General features: G+C 43.3%; 1 protein-coding gene across 3 annotated transcripts in view; it reads right to left on the bottom strand.

Annotated features, from left to right (window-relative positions):
• The window catches only part of UBE2H (ubiquitin conjugating enzyme E2 H), a 108,657-nt gene extending 100,654 nt beyond the window's left edge, over window positions 1–8,003 (bottom strand). Inside the window, exon 1 of one of the 3 annotated variants that reach the window (XM_045864275.3) lies at window positions 7,502–8,003. In XM_045864275.3, the coding sequence (XP_045720231.1) occupies window positions 7,502–7,554 (53 nt within the window). In that variant the 5' untranslated portion in view covers window positions 7,555–8,003. Of the gene's footprint in view, window positions 1–7,014; window positions 7,466–7,501 lie in introns of those variants that run through there. The other 2 variants (XM_045864274.3, XM_064574957.1) reach the window with 2 other exon arrangements.
• Window positions 8,004–17,342: the final 9,339 nt, after the last annotated feature.

Genomic DNA, 17,342 nt, shown 5'->3' with positions numbered 1-17,342 from the left:
ATAGCAACTACTACAAAGCAATGTCTTTTTTTTTCTTACAGCAATGTCTATCAACCTATCAAATAAATTACATCGTGTAATGCCAAAAAGTAAAAAAGCAAAAAAAAAACCCTATTTTATTAGAAATTAACTTTAAAAAAATTCCAGGGAAACATATTAAGGAAACTATCAAGAAACACGTTAAGGAAACATATTAAGGAAACATATGATCTGTTTCCGGTTCTGCCTGAGTTGCCATTGGTTCCTGAATTTAGTCCATATGAAAATTAAGATACTATTCAGAGCTCAACAGAGTTCTACATCAGTATTTATAAACTGCTATAAATGTAATTGGAGGTGCTAAGTAAAACTAACATAAAAAAATTCTTATCAATATCAAAAAGGGAACCATCAACAAAAGGTGTGTTTATCTTTTCAGAAAAGGATAGTCTTACTAACAAATGCAAAAATAAAAGTTTTTTGTGACCATACTTCCTGAAAGTATCATGTCAAAGGGCCATAAAACAAAAAATATTTTACAATGAAAATTTCGTTCACTAATTTTGAATGGAGGAGAGAGAAAAACAATTACAAAACTAGCTTTGACAGAGTAGATTAGAAATCAGTGCTTTAGAATGTTATTTAATGGGATTCCCTTAAAATACAAAACAAACAATAGTTCAATGTCACAATTTAATTGTGTGTGAAATACAATCATCAGTCAAAATTAAATTCAGGCCACCTGTTAAAAAGTTAAGCTTATACCAACCCGATTCAGCTATTCCATCCCTATATATTTACCCAAGAGAAAGAAAATATCCATCCAAGCAGCTTCATTTGTAATAGCTCCAAACTAGAAATAACCCAAACGCCCATAAAGAAGTAAATGCATAAACAAATTGTGGTATAGTTATACAATGACATATTACTCAGCAGTGAAAAGAACAGGGTGAATCTCAAAATATGATGAAAGAATTCACATAAAAGTACATACTGTATAATTACATTTATATAAAATTCTAGAAAATGCAAAATAATCTATAGTGACAGAAATCAGATCAATGGTTATGTTGATAGACTTCATGGGTGATATTTATGTCAAAACTTATCTAATTTATCACTTTAAATATATATAGTTATGTCAATTATACCTCAGTAAAAAACAAAAGGAAAATTCCAGATACCAAAACTAATTCTATAGCTCTTGCCAGTCAGATCTAATCACAAATGTAATATATTTAACCTACCAACTCACAGTAGGCACTCTTGAGAAATACAAAAGTGTCCTTAATTTAAGGATCACCATTATCTCTCTCTCTCTCTCACACACACATACACACACACACACACACAGTTTAAAACAGAGAGATCAGAACTCATTTGTCATCACTATGACAGGTTGATTGCTTCACTGCTGAAATCATACCAACTAAAACACAACAGAACAAAATGAGAGCACAGAGCATGGGGCCCCACGATTTTTAAATATTTTAATTCAAATGGTTACTTTCTTTGCTCTAGAAGAAAACAGAAAAAATAAATTAAATATTTTAATTCAAATGGTTATTTTCTTTGATCTAGTAAAAAACACAAATAATCCAAAAAGACAAAAAAAGCCTTATGCGCAAGATGTTAATTTCAATCTTATCACAGAAAAATGGCCAAGAATTAAATCAATGGCATGGGCATAGAATGACATATTACATGACCTCTTCATTATGTTTCAGACTTTTAATCAGGAAAAGAAGCTGTAAGAAGTAGTCAGCAAAAACAGGGCACATACAGTATGATCAACATATAGTATGAAAATAATATATGGGGGGTAGGAGACTGATAAGAAAAAACACTGTAACGTTAATATTTGAGGACAGTGGTTCTTAAACTGTAGTCCCTGGACAAACCTTTCAGTATCATCTGGGAACCTGTTAAAAAAAAAAAAAAAAAAGCTCTCTAGACCCACTGAATCAGACAACTCCAGAGCTGGTATCCCAGCAACCTGTTTTAACAAACCCTCCAGGTAATTAAGATCACACTGAAGTTTGAGAACCACTGTCTAAAGGATAGGATTATGGGTGACTCTTTTCTTTCCCTTTTTGTAACCTATACTTTCCTCAATTATCTTACTACTTGCATAATCCAATTAAGTTTTTTCATTAAAGTATTTTACTAAAACGTATATTGTGGGTCTATAGTCAAGAAGCTATTATACCATAAGCACTTTTACCAGTCTGAACTGCATGCCTAAAAATGCAACGATTCTTGGAATCATCAAATCTATTAAGAGTGAACAAGATAGGGGCACCTGGATGGCTCAGTCGGTTAAGCATCTGCCTTCCGCTCAGTTCATGATCCTAGGACCCTGGGAATGGCCTCCTATCCGGCCTCCTGTCGGGCTCCCTGCTCAGCGGGGAGCCTGCTTCTCCTGCTCCCACTCCCCCTGCTTGTGCTCTCTGGTTCTCTCTCAAATAAATAAAATCTTAAAAAAAAAAAAAAGTGAACAAGATACTATTACATATTTGTGTGTGTATACACGCACATAAATCCATGTGTACACACACATATAAAACATGTTGGTCAAGGTGCTAGGGAAATTGCACAACACTAGGAAACCAACAAATCCAGGTTTTTCTACTACATGCACACAAACAGTGTTAAGTGACTTTTAAGGGTCACATTTGCAAAAGATTTTTTCCCCTAAAAGATGAATTTTTAGGCTTGTGTGTGTGTAATTTACTAGAACTGCACTGCAGGACTCTGATGTTCTGAAGCTGTGAATGCTTACTCATGTAGGTTCCTGCTTAACAAAAATAAGTACCAACCAGTGCGTTATATTTGTCACCAAAATCTATGCAGAGAAGACAAATTCAGAACACTGGGAGCTGCCAAAGCTTTAACTTTTAGCTTGAAGACCATAAAACTGTTCCACCTTCCACCTCATCATCTCACAAAAACAGAGACCACAGGAAATAAAAGCAAAACACAGGTTCTCTAACTGACACTGGAGCTAGTTAAAAGATTACAGAATTATCTACACTTTGAGCACAAATTAAAGAGTAACAAAGACTACTGATTTAGGGATAGAATAACTACTGATTAACAACAAAATACCAAAGTTGATGTGAAAGAAACAGCTAAGCGTTTTAATGTTTTTGTTTCCATTTTTTAACATCTATCTTTAAAATACTAGGAATACATATCCCCATACATCCCATGGCATAAAATTCACTTTTTAACCTTTTTACTCCTTGAAAAGTTAACTCTGAAAGTAAATACAAGTTATTCAAAAAGCTGCTACATAGAGTGTTGACCTACTATAAACAGCTTCTACTTTTTTTGTTTTGTTTTAAGTGGTTACATAAGCATCATGACCACCCACACTGAAATTTTTCACTACTAAACCCCCAGCACCTAGCACCAAGCCTGGCATAGGGACGGTGCTCAAATGTTTTAGGGGGATGAACTTGTTATTGAAAGCATCTGAAACCCTAAAGCAGACACCCAGGATTCTCTAAGACTTCACTAATGCCGTTAATGAATTTAGTAAAAGTCACCGCCCCTTTCTAGCACTCTTCAAGCTTTTGCAGGGAAAATTTACATTTCTACCATCCTTTTGAATCCCTGCGTGAGTCATATAAGTACATTTAAAGCGGTGGCATATCCTATTTTAAGTTACTGCAACTCCCTCTGAAGACTTACTTATTATAAAGTTCCAAAATCTCACCAATAACAAATACAGCATATGCCAAGTCCCCATTATTACCAGGTTCATGTTTCTGATTTAACCTTGAACATTTATTTCTTGTACTCGAAAAGGTCAGGTTTTCCTCTTTTTATCCCTTGAAAATACACTTGATCCTGTAACACTACTCACAAGGCCTCCCCAGCCCCTACTTCTTTTGTATATAAACACACTCTGGTCACACACTCCATCAGCTGTTTGGTAGCTCCGCCCCTCCTCCTTTTCCGGGTAGTAACAGAGCAGCCAATGAGCTGGGAGGAGCTGTGCCTGAGGCCTTTTGCCTGCATACGCTTTTCCAAAACAAGCAGCTCCAGCCTTCAGCAGGGGCCACTGGTTCACAGATAAAAGGATCACCAGGCTGTGCAACAGGGTGAGACGAGTAACCCCCACCAACAAGGAAACCCGTGTAATCTGAGCTGTTTGTTCCTCCACCAGGGAGAATTTAAACCAATATTCCTTTAGGGCAAATCACGCTTTAAGGTCACCAGAGTCCCAGTTCTCAGACGATCTAAATAATCAGAGATGGAAACCTCAATGCTTGCCAGGCTGGGAACAACAGCACCGTATAACCAATCTACCTGACTTTGCAAACAAATGGCCACACTATTCACGACCATTGCACAGGATTTGGGCTGACTGTAAGTTTTTTGACTGGGACACATTCCTACAGGGCCCAAAAGTCAGTACATCAGTCTCTAGGCTCCTGGAGAGGTTTGCACAACCCTCAGGAAAGGATCAGAACAGAAACAATGAATGAGTCAGAGTTTCAGAACATAATCGCCCAGCAGATTATTAAGTGCATCGGTGCAAAACACTCACTCCCTGCATAACTTGAGAGTCAGCTCTCCTCCTACCAACCCGTCACAAAAGAAATATCACCAACTCCAAACAACAACCAGAGACAGTGTCTCCCAAAGAATCTCGCGAGCTGGTGGAAAGCAGTGGCCAATTAGTTACACATCCCCTTCTCTCCCTACCCCCACACCGCTACTTTCCTACTATATAGGTTCCCTGCCAAGCTGTAAATCGTGGTGGCATAATTACACTCAGGAGACAACCAAAAATGGGCTGAAACAGGAGATTGCAATGAAACCAGCTATCGGCCTCCAAACCAAAGAAATCATCAAGGGGCACTGAGGGGCAAAAAGCAAGTACATTCCTTCAGACCTTCTCTACTTCCTCTCCACCATCTTTCATTTTCAACCCCCGGCCCTTTCACACAATTGTACTAATTTTAATAGTGGGTTGGAAAATTTTTCTTTCAATTTTTTGCTAAATATACCTTGCTCAAAAATTAGTGGCTCCATTTGGGCCTACTAATACGAATTCAACAGAGAAAAGAGGCCACAAAATCTCTCATCCCCACAACACACATGCACACACAAAAGGAAGCAGAAAAATTTTAACTTCCAAACTACGTGAGACCAGAAAATAACAAATATGAAACAAAGATAACCTCTGGCTTTTAAGTCCCGAGACTGTTGTCCTCTTATCTCAGAGATCTATGATTTTAAAGCGCCTCTGCTTTCTTTTGTCAGAAAGGAGGAAGGTGGGGAAAGAACAGAAGGCCAATGCATCTTTGCCTTTCTTCATCTTCTACTAAAAATAAGCTATGAAATAAGCCACTTAGGGGAAGAAAAAAGAGAAAGACACCCTGCTGTTCTTTGTCTGTTTTCCTCTCCCTCTCCACCCCCCACACCCCGACTCCTAAATGCGGTAATCATTCTAGATGCCACAACTACTAAATGAACAAAAGGCACTATATGGAACAGGCATCAGGTCAAGTTAGGCCTCACCCTTTATCCTCAATCTTCTAAAAAATATGCATGTATATAATTCAAGACTCTGACATTGATCAAAAACAGCTGGAATTCTCTCTCCACCTCCATCCCAATTAAACATTAGGCAGAAAATTGCATTAGGTGTGACAGTAACTCTTAATTCAGGATAAAAATAACTCAGATTCTGCCACCATGTCATTTCCTAGTTTCTAAACAAAAATAAAACCCGAAACTGCTTTGTGTAAAATGTACACACAGCCATAGCCACAAGTTTTCCGGCAACCTTATGAAAATCCAACATTACTGGTATCATTCACACATTTACAAAACTCAATCACAGTCACAAACAGCTCAGTCAATTTCGCTTGTGCCTAGACATATATTTGGAACATGTATTTCATTATTTGCTCCTCTCTGTAATCCCCCCCCCTTCCACCTCCCAAAAATTGTAAACTTCAAACCCTAAAACTTAGAAGTCTATCTACTGTTCCTAATTTCTAGCTAAGTTTTCTTGAGTGAAGAGAAAAACACCTTATTCCTGAAAAGATTATGGAAAAAAAAAATCTCTTGCCCAGGCAACTTCCATCCCATCCCCCACTTCCAAACCAAATACAAACACTACTTTTTTTAAAACTTCGGAGAATTCCATAACTGAGTATTTAACAATAATCATCAATCTCTAAAAAGGAGAAAAATGCCCAATCAAAAAGAGTAACAAATAAAAGGAAGAAAGAAGGAATTCACCTGAAGAATCTAGCCAAACAACTTGAGTTATATAAACAAAACCCTGCAACAGGGGGAAATGGTGGGGGGATGGGGGTGAGGGAGAAAGAGAAGCAGGAGACAGGACTTTTTAACTGCGTTTCACACACCACCACTCCCCATCCCCGGTTCCCCTTCTCCCCAGGGATTAGTTGTTCAGAACACTGGGCTCATTTCCTCTCCCCCAGCCCAACCCTCTAAATTACCCCTCAAAAATTTTCTAGATTTGTCACAGGAACCTTCGCGAATTTCTCTAGCTGGTCATGAAATAATCAGTCTGGACTCCAACCAAAACCACTGCCTGAAGGCCCCTTATCAGTTACAGCTTTCCCACTGCTACCTCCAGAGTACATAAAGTTGGGGGGGGTGGAAATAAAGGGTGTCACTTGGTAAAATCAGGGCAGTTATTCCCCCAAGAACCTTACCCTCATAGAGGGAGTTTGCTTAAGTGGCTAGTACGGGGGCTATTTTGTCAAGGAGAGATCCTCTTTCTCTCCCTCCCCCAGCTGTCATATCCACAATATGGAGGGTGGCTTGCTGGAGGGCCTGGGGGTCTTCACCACATCCAACTATGGGTGGGACAGGCTTTGTCACTGAAAAGAAAAACGGTAGGGTTCTTCTAGGGACCAGAAAGCTTAACAAGGGTCTCCGATTTAAAACACTCAGAGCTCTTTATTACAACAGGGGGCACTGAGCAGACTACTCTTCCTAATATAGAAAGGAATTAGGGATAAAGGAGGTCACTTGAGTTACCCCAGTTCAAGAAGCATAGTGAATGTAGGGAATGGAGGCATCTCAAGAAAGGAAGAAAGGCTTCACTCTCGAGAATTTCTATCACGAGTCCCTAAATCCAGGGCGAGCAAACAGGAGAGACCCTGAGGTGGGCACGGTGGTCAAGAGAGGTGGATGGTCCTGCAAAAAAAAAAAAAAAAAAAAAAAAAAAAGGCCGTCTTGGGAATCCAAAACGTCGTGGAGGAAAGTCACGGGCAATGGGGGTGCAGAAGAGCGAGGAACAACGCACATTCCGGGGTGCTGCAGATAAAGGGGGGAGCCGAAAAGGCTCTTGGCTCCTGGGAGGTGCCAAGGAGCCGCCGTAGGCACTGGGGGGAGGGAGTGGAGGAAGGGAGCCTCGGACAGTGGCCTGGAGTGCCCCAGGGCCCCTGCTTGGGTTTCAGGGTGCCCTGGGCATCCCCACACCGCCCCCACTCGACAGCCCGAATCCCCCCTCCACGAAGGATACAGCTTGACCACGTCCGTGTCCATCCGCCTCTTGCCCGGACTGGGGGATGACATGGTGTCGCCGCTGCCTCCCCGTCGCCTGCGCCGCCGCCTCTCTCCTTTCCTCGGCCCGTCTATCACGGGCCCCGGGCCCCGGCTCTGAGGAGCCCGCGGCCGCGCCGGCTTCTCGGTGGAGGTGGCAACACCCCCGCGGTCCCGTCCGGTCCCGTCAGCCGCCGCCGCCGCCGCCGCCCCCCGCACGGGGGAACACCGGGCACTGTCCGGCCGAGTGGGGGTGGGGACCCCGCGGCGCCCGGCTCGGGCTGCCCCTCTCCGGCTGTGGGTTCCTCCGCGGCCTGGCCCCGGCGCTACTCTGCGCCGCGCGTCGCTCCCTCCTGCCTGCTCTGGCTCGCTCGTCTGCTCGCCCGCTCACCCTCTCGCCGGCTCCCTAGCAGCCTCCACGACAAGCGGACGACTCCTGCTCAGTCGGCCTCTCTACCCCAGCCTCGCTCTGGGCGCCGTGACGTCACCTCTGTGACGTCATCGGCGGGCGGGCCCAGCAGGCAAAAGGGGTGGGGCGCCGCCGCCGCGGCGTGGACTTTCCCGGGTGTTTCTGGGAGATGTAGTTCCTTTTTTCTCTTGCCCTCAGAGCCCTGTGCCCCCTCCCCCAACTCCCCCACACACTTAATCGCTCAACTGCCAGTGTCGTTATCATCATCATAAATGATAACAGTAAATAATGGCAATATTATGACATTTGTGTGTTTTAGGGTAATGAACCTCCTTCTCATATACACTGTTAAAAATGATGTTCGTTTGATTTGAGGTGGCAATTACTAGGATAGGCACCAAAATCTGGAAATTCCCACACCAGCAGGTTCCCTGCATCCTGCCCCCTCCTTGGATGGAGAGAATCTGTTTGCAGCGATTGTAGACAACAGCAAGGCTTCCCCAGAGCTTGCAAACCAGGGTTCATTACCCTCCATGTAGAGAGGGCCACTATTTCAAGGATTAGACTAGAGGCAGCAAGTTGACAAGACCAGAAATAATTTGGTACTAACATCCTTATCCCACAGAGTATGAGGTAATTTCAAAAAGGGAATGACTGATAAAAGCAGAAACACCCAAAATATGCTGTGGTTCAAAGGACAAAGATTGTCCTGCCCTCCACACTCCTGTACCAACGCTATATACTCCATCATTAACTCCATCAGTAATTATTGAGCGCCTACTCTGTGCAAATCACTCTGCTGGACATGAGGCTATGGTGAACTAAGAAAGACTTTAAATTTACACAGCCCTCCCAATGTGGTCTGTAGATATAGAGTGTCACCATCACCTGAGAGCTTGTTAGAAATGCAGGCTAGAGCTTCACCACAGCCCTATTGCATCAGAATTTGCAGTTTAACAAGGTCCCCAGGTGGTTCTTATGTGAAGTTTGAGAGTCACTGCTCTACAAAGCACCCCATAAGAAGTGGCTTAGGACCCAGGAGTCAACCAGGCAAAGGGGGCAGGAAAGAGTGATCTAGGCATCTCCTGATGTTTATATCACATTTTTGCTGCCAAAATTTTTATCTATTCCCTCTTTTCTATGAATACACTTGTACTTTGTCAGACCGTGTGCTGTGAGATGGGTCCCCTTATATAACCTCCCGTAGACACACACACACACACACACACCTGGGGCAGCCCCTATCAACTAAAATTGAGCATTCTTTACTCCCATCATTCCATCCCTCCAAAGGACTAGTTAATTGTGTGTGTGATTAATATACATAAAATAAAATCTGCCATTTCAACCACTTTAAGTGCACATTTACTGTATTAAATACGTTCACAATGTTGTACAACCATCACTACCCTCCATTTCCAGAACTTTTCATCATCCCAAGGAGAAACTCCATACCCATTAGATAATAATTCCTCATTCATTCTCCACTCCCGCCCCCCAAGTCCCTGATAACCTCTACTCCACTTTCTGAGAAGGACAGACTATTTTAACTGCTTCTAAAAGGGGTACATTGGTCTTTCCTATTGCACATAGCAATTCTGTCAGAAGGAGGACTTGAGGAGATTTCTAACCCCTTTTATGTGACCATTTTGTTAAAGGGAGATAAGGATAGAGCAGAAAATCATTCCTGTCTCCCCTAGGCTCTCCAGGCTCCTGTTGTTACTACTTCCTCTCCCAGCACAGCTCCTCACTCTCCTTCACCTGAGTAACCCACATTCGCGTGCTAAGACAGTGATTCTCAACCTTTGGTGTACTTCAGAATCATCTGGGGAGCTTGTTAAGCTCACAAATGTCCAGGCCCTGCCACTAGGAATTTTGATTCAGAAGGCCTGGGGTGAGGCTTGGACGTCCATATCTTTAACATGTTCCCCAGATGATTCTGATGCAGGCCATAGTTTGAGAACCATTGTTTGAAGATTCCAATAGACATCAGCACTTTCCAAACATCTGCCTGACCCCTCCAGGTGAGTCCTGTGCTTCCATAATATCCTATGCAAATAAGGATGTTTCCTCCCAACCTGAGAGCAAGGTGGCAGGCTCGGAGGACCCAAAGGTAGTTTTTTCCAGAACAGAAAGAACAAGTCAAGGATGGGACTCTTGAGAAAAAAAGGGCATGGAGTGGATCTAGAAATTATCCCTGATGGGCTTTAATTTTTACAGATGCTATGCTGCTATGATCTAAGCGCTAAGCAAAAATTTCAGAGACGTGTCTAGAGACACTTGTTCCAGACAAGAAGGTGGGTCTGCTCTACCTAGAAACGCAATGGAGATTTAGCCCTCTGAGAAGTCACTGAAAAGCAATCACCTAGAGAAGAGTTATTGTCTAGTACGTATCTTAAGCTCTGGGTTACTCAGGACAAACCTGCCCTTCCCCAGCCCTTAATTATGCCTCAGCTAATTGCAGATAGCCTCCCAGAGCCTCAGTGTTCTCATCTGTAAAATGGGGCCCATAATGCCCTACCCACTTGAGTGGGTTGATGGAATAAATGGAAAGGATTAATGTGAAAGCCCCTTGTAAATTATAAGTTGCTTTTCATAAAGGTAACATGAAGTACTGATTACAAGATGAAATAAATATATTATTGGTCGTGGTATTATTATATTATTAATCTCAAAGCCCCATTTGCCCCACTCCTTATGCACTATCATTGAAGGAGAAAGGCCTTCCGGTGGGGTTTTTATGTTGTTGTGTTTTTTTTAAGATGTCACAGTGTCAATTCTTTCTCTTTGTGGTAAAAGTATGTTCACATTTTTATGACATTCCTTTTCTCTCTGGGCGCTTTGCCATTTGCTCCTTCGTAAATCCATTTCCTCTGTTCTGACTTCATCCCCTTTCCTCCATTGCAACCCCTCCACTCATCTCTCCAGAGCCTCAGGAGACTCCTGAATCTGCCCTTGACCAGGTAGGTTCAAAAGGTGGCCCCAAAGTGGAGCCAAATGACAGCCTTTGTTTGACTTAGTTTTTTGGCTCACAAAACCTGGAGTTCCTCTTGAACAATGTAAGTATGTGCTCACCTTTTCCTTTACTTTTTTTCTTTTCTTTCTTTTTTTTTTTTGCATTCACCTTTTTTATCCAATGTTTTAGCTATTCAGAATGTCAATAATTTAAGACAACACTGGGGCCTGGGAGTGTCTGTTTATATGTGTGCATACACATGGCAATGTGCTGGAATGAACCATGTTTTTCCTTATCAGGTACAAGCAGGGTGCCGTGAAGGAACAGCTGTCCACCCTGCCTGAGTCACCAGTGTTGCAATCTGGGAAATGTATTTGGGCCTGTTTATCTCTCCCCAGGGCAGGGCCAAGCTTGACCAATGGAGACTCCGATCTCAGGAGCTGCTTCCCAAAGGCAAGCAAACAAGTTTGGAGAGAATATAATGCTTTGAGCAATACACTAAGAGGGAAGAAGAGGAAAGCCATCATTTGATGGAGTGAGTGGAGGACCGCAGCCCACACAGCCCAAAAACTGCTCTCGCTCTCTCTCTCTCCCTCTCTCTCTCTCTCTCTCTCTCTCTCTCGCTGAAGGCACCTGTTAACACAAGAGCTCTAAAGCCAAAGTGAATTTATCACTGTCCCCACCAAATGTGAAGATCCCTCAAATAAAGCCTCCTGATTCCATTTGACCATTTCTATTGGGAAATGGGTTCATTTTGAGCGGGCACTCTCGGCATCTGAGATCACAGGTCCAGACCCCTCTAGACAGCAAAATAACAGCCGTTTCTTTGTTGCTATGGAAATAAAAGCTTAAAAATCACTTCAAGGGGCACCTGGCTGGCTCAGCCTCTTGATCTCAGGATTGTGAGTTCGAGCCCCACACGGGGTGTAGAGATAACTTAAAAAGAAAGAAAGAAAGAAATGTAATCATTTCAAGCCATCTCCGTGTAACCCTGTTACAGTTTGTCCCCACAGAAGCAGTCAGGGGGAGCTCAGGCACATGCAGGTCAGATGGCAGCAAGGACAGAAAGATTTCATCTCCTGCACAGGTTGTTGTGCTTGCTACCTGTGGCAATGGGCTCCTTGGGCAAACAGCAATCCCCCAAAAGCGGCATGATTCAGAGAGAGCATGGAACTTAGGGACAGACAACCCCTTCCAGTCCCAGGCCTGCTGCCTATTATTGATATCATTTGGGCAAGTAACCTAACCTCTGCGCTTCAGTTTACTCATCTGTAAAATGGGACGAGAATACTGGCACTACCCTTGCCTAGATCAAATGGAAGAGATGTTGCATCCTCTAAAGTGCCAGTCATATATAAAATATTATCACGCTCCCCCATATACGCACGCACGCACGCACACCCCAATGCCAAGGCTCAAGGAGGGAGCAAGATTCGAACTATTGACAGCTCCATCCAGGGAACGCTCACCTGGGCCAGCTGTCCTGTGGGGAGCCTTTGTTTTGCCACCTGTAGCCTCCTGTGCTTCCTTGGCTGCTTCCGAATCTCCCTGATCTGGAAATGCTGGAGGCCCCAGACTCAGCCCTCAGTCTCTTTATCTACTTTTAATCCCTGGGTGACCTCATCCAGTCTCAGCTTAAATTGCCATGCATACTCTGACTCCCCAATGTACATTTCTGATTGGAGCCTTGCCCCTAACTCCAGACACATACATACAGTTACCTCTTCGACATCTCCCGAAGTCCCAAAATAAACTTCTGACACCATCCCCACCTCTTCCTCATATAGTTTTCCCCAGTCAGTAAATGGCAGCTATTAAGTTGAAATATAAGAAACTGCCATTTCTAAAGTTAAGAACAGTCAAATATTGGCCACTTTGGTTCGACCTAATACATCCTGCCAGTTGTTCAGGTCAGAGTTGGGGCTACCATTCTCGACCCCTCTCTTTCTCTAACACCCTACATCCAAACTATCAGGAAATCCTGTTGGCTCTACTATGAAGTATATCCAGAATCTTTTTCCCACCATCTCTACCAAATCATCATCATTACTATAATCGTTTCCCAGCTGACCTCCTCTCTTCAACCCCCCGAATTCATTTATACAGAAACCAGTGATCCTTTTAAACCATAAATCAAATCTTGTCTCCTCACTGTTCAGAGACTCCCATTTCACTCTGTGTCAAAGACAAAGCCATCACAGGCTTCCCAGGCCTGACAGGAGCTGCCCCTACCCTTTTTCCCTCACTTCTGTCTAGCCACAATGGCTTTCTTGCTATTCCTCAAATACATCAAGCATGCTCCTGCCCCAGGGCCTTTGCCCTTGCCACTCTTCTAATCTAAATCTAAAAGTCTCCACTTAGATAAACACAGGGCTTACTCCCTCATCCCCTTTAGGTCTCTGCAGAAATGTCACCTTCTCTGTAGAGCCTTCCCTGAGCACCCTATTTCAAACTGCAGTCCCAACGCCATCCCAGCACCTCTTCTCCTTCTCTGTTTAGCTTTTCTCCCTAGGACTTACCAGTATCTCACATACTACCTCCTGTATTTTACTTAGCTCATAGTGTATCTTCTCTCCCCACCGGAATGTAAGCTCTGTGAAGACAAGGATTTTGTCTGTTGCACTTACGGCTCTATGGCCAATGCCTACAAGAGCATGTGGTACACAGTGAATGCTCAAATGTGGAATGAATAAAAGGAAAAAAGGAAGGCTCTCGCTGAGAAGGCAACAGAACATTAACAGCTTAACGCAGTCCCTTGGAAGCTCACAAAGTTCTCCTTTAAAAAAAAAAAGATTTTATTTATTTGAGAGAGAGAGAAGACCAGGTGGGGGGTGCAGAGGGAAAGGAGAAGCCCTACTCTGTGCCAGGCACTGTGCCAAGGTATGTTACTTAGAACCTAACAACCTGGCAAGACTGATGTTATTTGCCTCTTCTACCGAAGAAGAACCTCAGGCTCAAGGAAGTTAAATACTTTGCCTACGGTCACCTCGCCAGTAAATGACAGCATTGGGATTCAAATCCAGTTCCTCAACTTCAAAGCCCATGACATTTGCAATTGGCCCTGCCACCCTGTTAGTTAATTCAAATGAAAAATGTAATTTGTTGACATTGATGAACTCATTCCTTTGAAGGCCCAACCCAAATTCCACCTCCTTTATGACCACGAAGACTTCCAGGCCATTCTAAACCAAATTAATGTTCCTCTGAAAAGAAAAAGTCTCCAGTGTCCCCCATTTCAGCAGATGGTACTACCATTCGGCCAGTTGCTGACTGTCCTTAGAGTGTCCCTTGACTGTTCTTATTCCTCATGCTCACACCCAGTCCGTGAGGAAACTCCATGAGAGCTCACTTCCACATGTCTGCCAAACCCAACCCCTTCTCCCTGTGTACATCACCTCATCGAAGGTACCACCTTCCCTGCAATAAATCCATTTATTGGCCACTCTTACCCCCCCAGGACCCCCACCCTCACATCACAGTCTATCCTCCACCCAGGAGCCAGACAGGGGTTTTAAAATATAATTCAGAGGGCACCTGGGTGGCTCAGTCGTTAAGCGTCTGCCTTCGGCTCAGGTCATGACCCCAGGGTCTGGGATCAAGCCCCGCATCCGGCTCCCTGCTCTGCGGGAGGCCTGCTTCTCCCACTCCCCCTCTTTGTGTTCCCTCTCTCGCTGTGTCTCTCTGTCAAATAAATAAATAAAATCTTTATTAAAAAAAATATATATATATAATTCAGCCCAAATCGCTCCCCACTCACTGAAGTCCTTCAGTAGGTCATCCTTAAACTCAGAATAAAATCTCAATTCTGTAGCCTCTGTGATGCTATATAATCTAGGCTTAGGCTACGTTCTCAACCTCATTCCCTACCTCCCCCACATCCCCTCAGACATTCTAGTTGCTTGAATTCGTGGACACACCAAGCTCATTCCCACTTCAGGGCCTCCGACCTGCTATTCCCATTTCCTGGAATGCTCTCCCCTACATCCTCAGGGCCAACTCCCTCCTTTCTGCATGAGGTCTTTATTCGGATGCCCTGTCTTCAAAAGAAGCCCTTCCCTGACCACCCTGTGTTAAAAGGTACACCCCTTACTTTTATCTCCTTACCTTGCTTTAGTTTTTTGGTAATCTTTTTTTTTTTTTTTACAGTTTGCAGTTTGCAAAATGTTCAAAGATGCTGAAAATTTGAGGGAATAATACAATGATCACCCAAATACCACCATCCAGATTTAACAACTGTTCACATTTTGCTATATTTGCTTTATCTGCCTATAGGCATGTGTGTGTGAAATGTGTCTACTTTTTTTTTTTGCTAAACCTTCTGAAAATAACCTTCAGACACTATGACACTTCAGCCCTACATACTTCAACATGCATACCCTACAAATAAGGACATTTTCCTTGATAACCATATCATTATTACACATTAAGAAAATGAGCAGTGAGGGGCGCCTGGGTGGCTCAGTCGGTTAAGTGGCTGCCTTCGGCTCGGGTCATGATCTTGGGGTCCAGGGATGAACCCCACTTGGGCTCCTTACTCAGCAGGGAGCCTGCTTCTTCTGCCTGCCGCTCCCCCTGCTTGTTCTCTCTCTCTCTCTCAAATAAATAAATAAATAAATAAAGAAGGAAAGAAAGAAAATGAACAGTGATTCCCTAATATCATCTAGTTTCCAGTCCATAATCAGATTTTTAAAAATAAATCTCTTTTTTTATTGAAGTATAGTTGACATACAGTATTATATTAGTTTCAAGTATGCAACATGGGGGCGCCTGGGTGGTTCAGTTGTTAAGCGTCTGACCTTCGGCTCAGGTCGTGATCCCAGGGTCCTGGGATCGAGCCCTGCATCAGGCTCCCTGCTCAGCGGGAATCCTGCTTCTCCCTCTCCCACCCACTCCCCCTGCTTGTGTTCCCTCTCTAGCTGTGTCTCTCTCTGTCAAATAAATAAATAAAATCTTTTTTTAAAAAAGTATGCAACATAGTGATTCAACAATTACATACATTATGAAATGCTCACCATGACTAAGGTAATGACGATCTGATAATCAGATGTTCTTCACTGCCCCCTCTACGCCAGTTCTTCTTTTTGAGCTGGAATCCTTGAAGATTCATATAATATATTTTGATTTTATATCTCTTTAGTCAGAAGATAGTTGGGGGGGCGCCTGGGTGGCTCAGTTGGTTAAGCAACTGCCTTCGGCTCAGGTCATGATCCCAGGGTCCTGGGATCGAGTCCCACATCGGGCTCCTGGCTCAGCAGGAAGCCTGCTTCTCCCTCTCCCACTCCCCCTGCTTGTGTTCCTGCTCTCTCTGTCTCTGTCAAATAAATAAATAAAATCTTTAAAAAAAAAAAAAAAAAAAAAAAGAAGATAGTTGGGGAATTATATTTTACATTTTAGCTCTTTTGGGCCTCAGCCTTCCTCTATCCCCTCTCTCATTCCTACTCCCATCTCCATGTTATGTACACAACAGGCAGTTAATAAATGATTGATAATGATTAGCTGAAAAGTCCTACTCCTCCATACAAAAACTTGTGTGTGCATGTTTATAAGCAGCATTATTCATAATACCAAGAAGTGGAAACAACCCAAATGTCCATCAGCTGATAAATGGATAAACAAAATGGAATCTGTCTATACAATGGAATATGGAATATTATTCGGCCATAAAGTGAAATTAAACCTGCTACACGCTCTGCCATGGATGAGCCTGGAAGATATTTTGCAAAGAGAAGCCAGTCACAAAGGACCCCATGTTGTATGATTCCTTTTACACCAAATGTCTAGAATAGGCCTATCTGTAGAGAAAGAAAATACATTGATAGTTGCCTAGGGCTGGGGAGAATAGAAGAATGAGGGTGACAGCTAAGGGGTGCAAGCGTTTCTTTTTGAGGCGATGAAAATGTTCTAAAATTGATTGTGGTGATGATTGCACAACTCTGTGACTATACTAAAAACCATTAAATTATACACTTTGAGTGAATTGTATGGTAAGTGAATTAGCTCAGTAAAGGTATTATTTAGGGGCACCTGGGGGGTTCGGTCAGTTAAGCATCCTACTTTTGATTTCAGCTCACGATCTCAGGGTCATGGGATTGAGCCCCGTGTCAGGCTCTGTCCTTGGCGCGGAGTCTGCTTGGATTCTCTCCCTCTTCCTCTGCCCCACCCCCTGCTCATGCTCCCCACCTCGCTCTCAAAATAAATAAATAAATAAAATCTAAAAATAAAGGTATATCTAAAAAATAAAAACAAAACAAATCAGTCCTATTCTTCTATGTTGCTCCAGATCACCGTAGGAACAGATGTTGACCAAACATCCTCTTTCCTCCTCTCCCATCTCCCCTCCTCTGGACTCTCCTTCCCTTTGAACATGGCAGAAGTGTGGAGGAATGGAGAAATGGAAGCGTCACCTGCTTTGGTGGAAGGGTCCTTTATCTTCTAGTCTGTTGACTGAGAAGAACT

This window comes from Mirounga angustirostris, unplaced genomic scaffold (genome assembly GCF_029215605.1).
Source record: "Mirounga angustirostris isolate CCGP_5_RB_7025 unplaced genomic scaffold, mMirAng1.0.hap1 SCAF_12, whole genome shotgun sequence".
Lineage (NCBI taxonomy): Eukaryota > Metazoa > Chordata > Mammalia > Carnivora > Phocidae > Mirounga > Mirounga angustirostris.
This window is presented reverse-complemented; position numbering and strand designations above follow the sequence as displayed.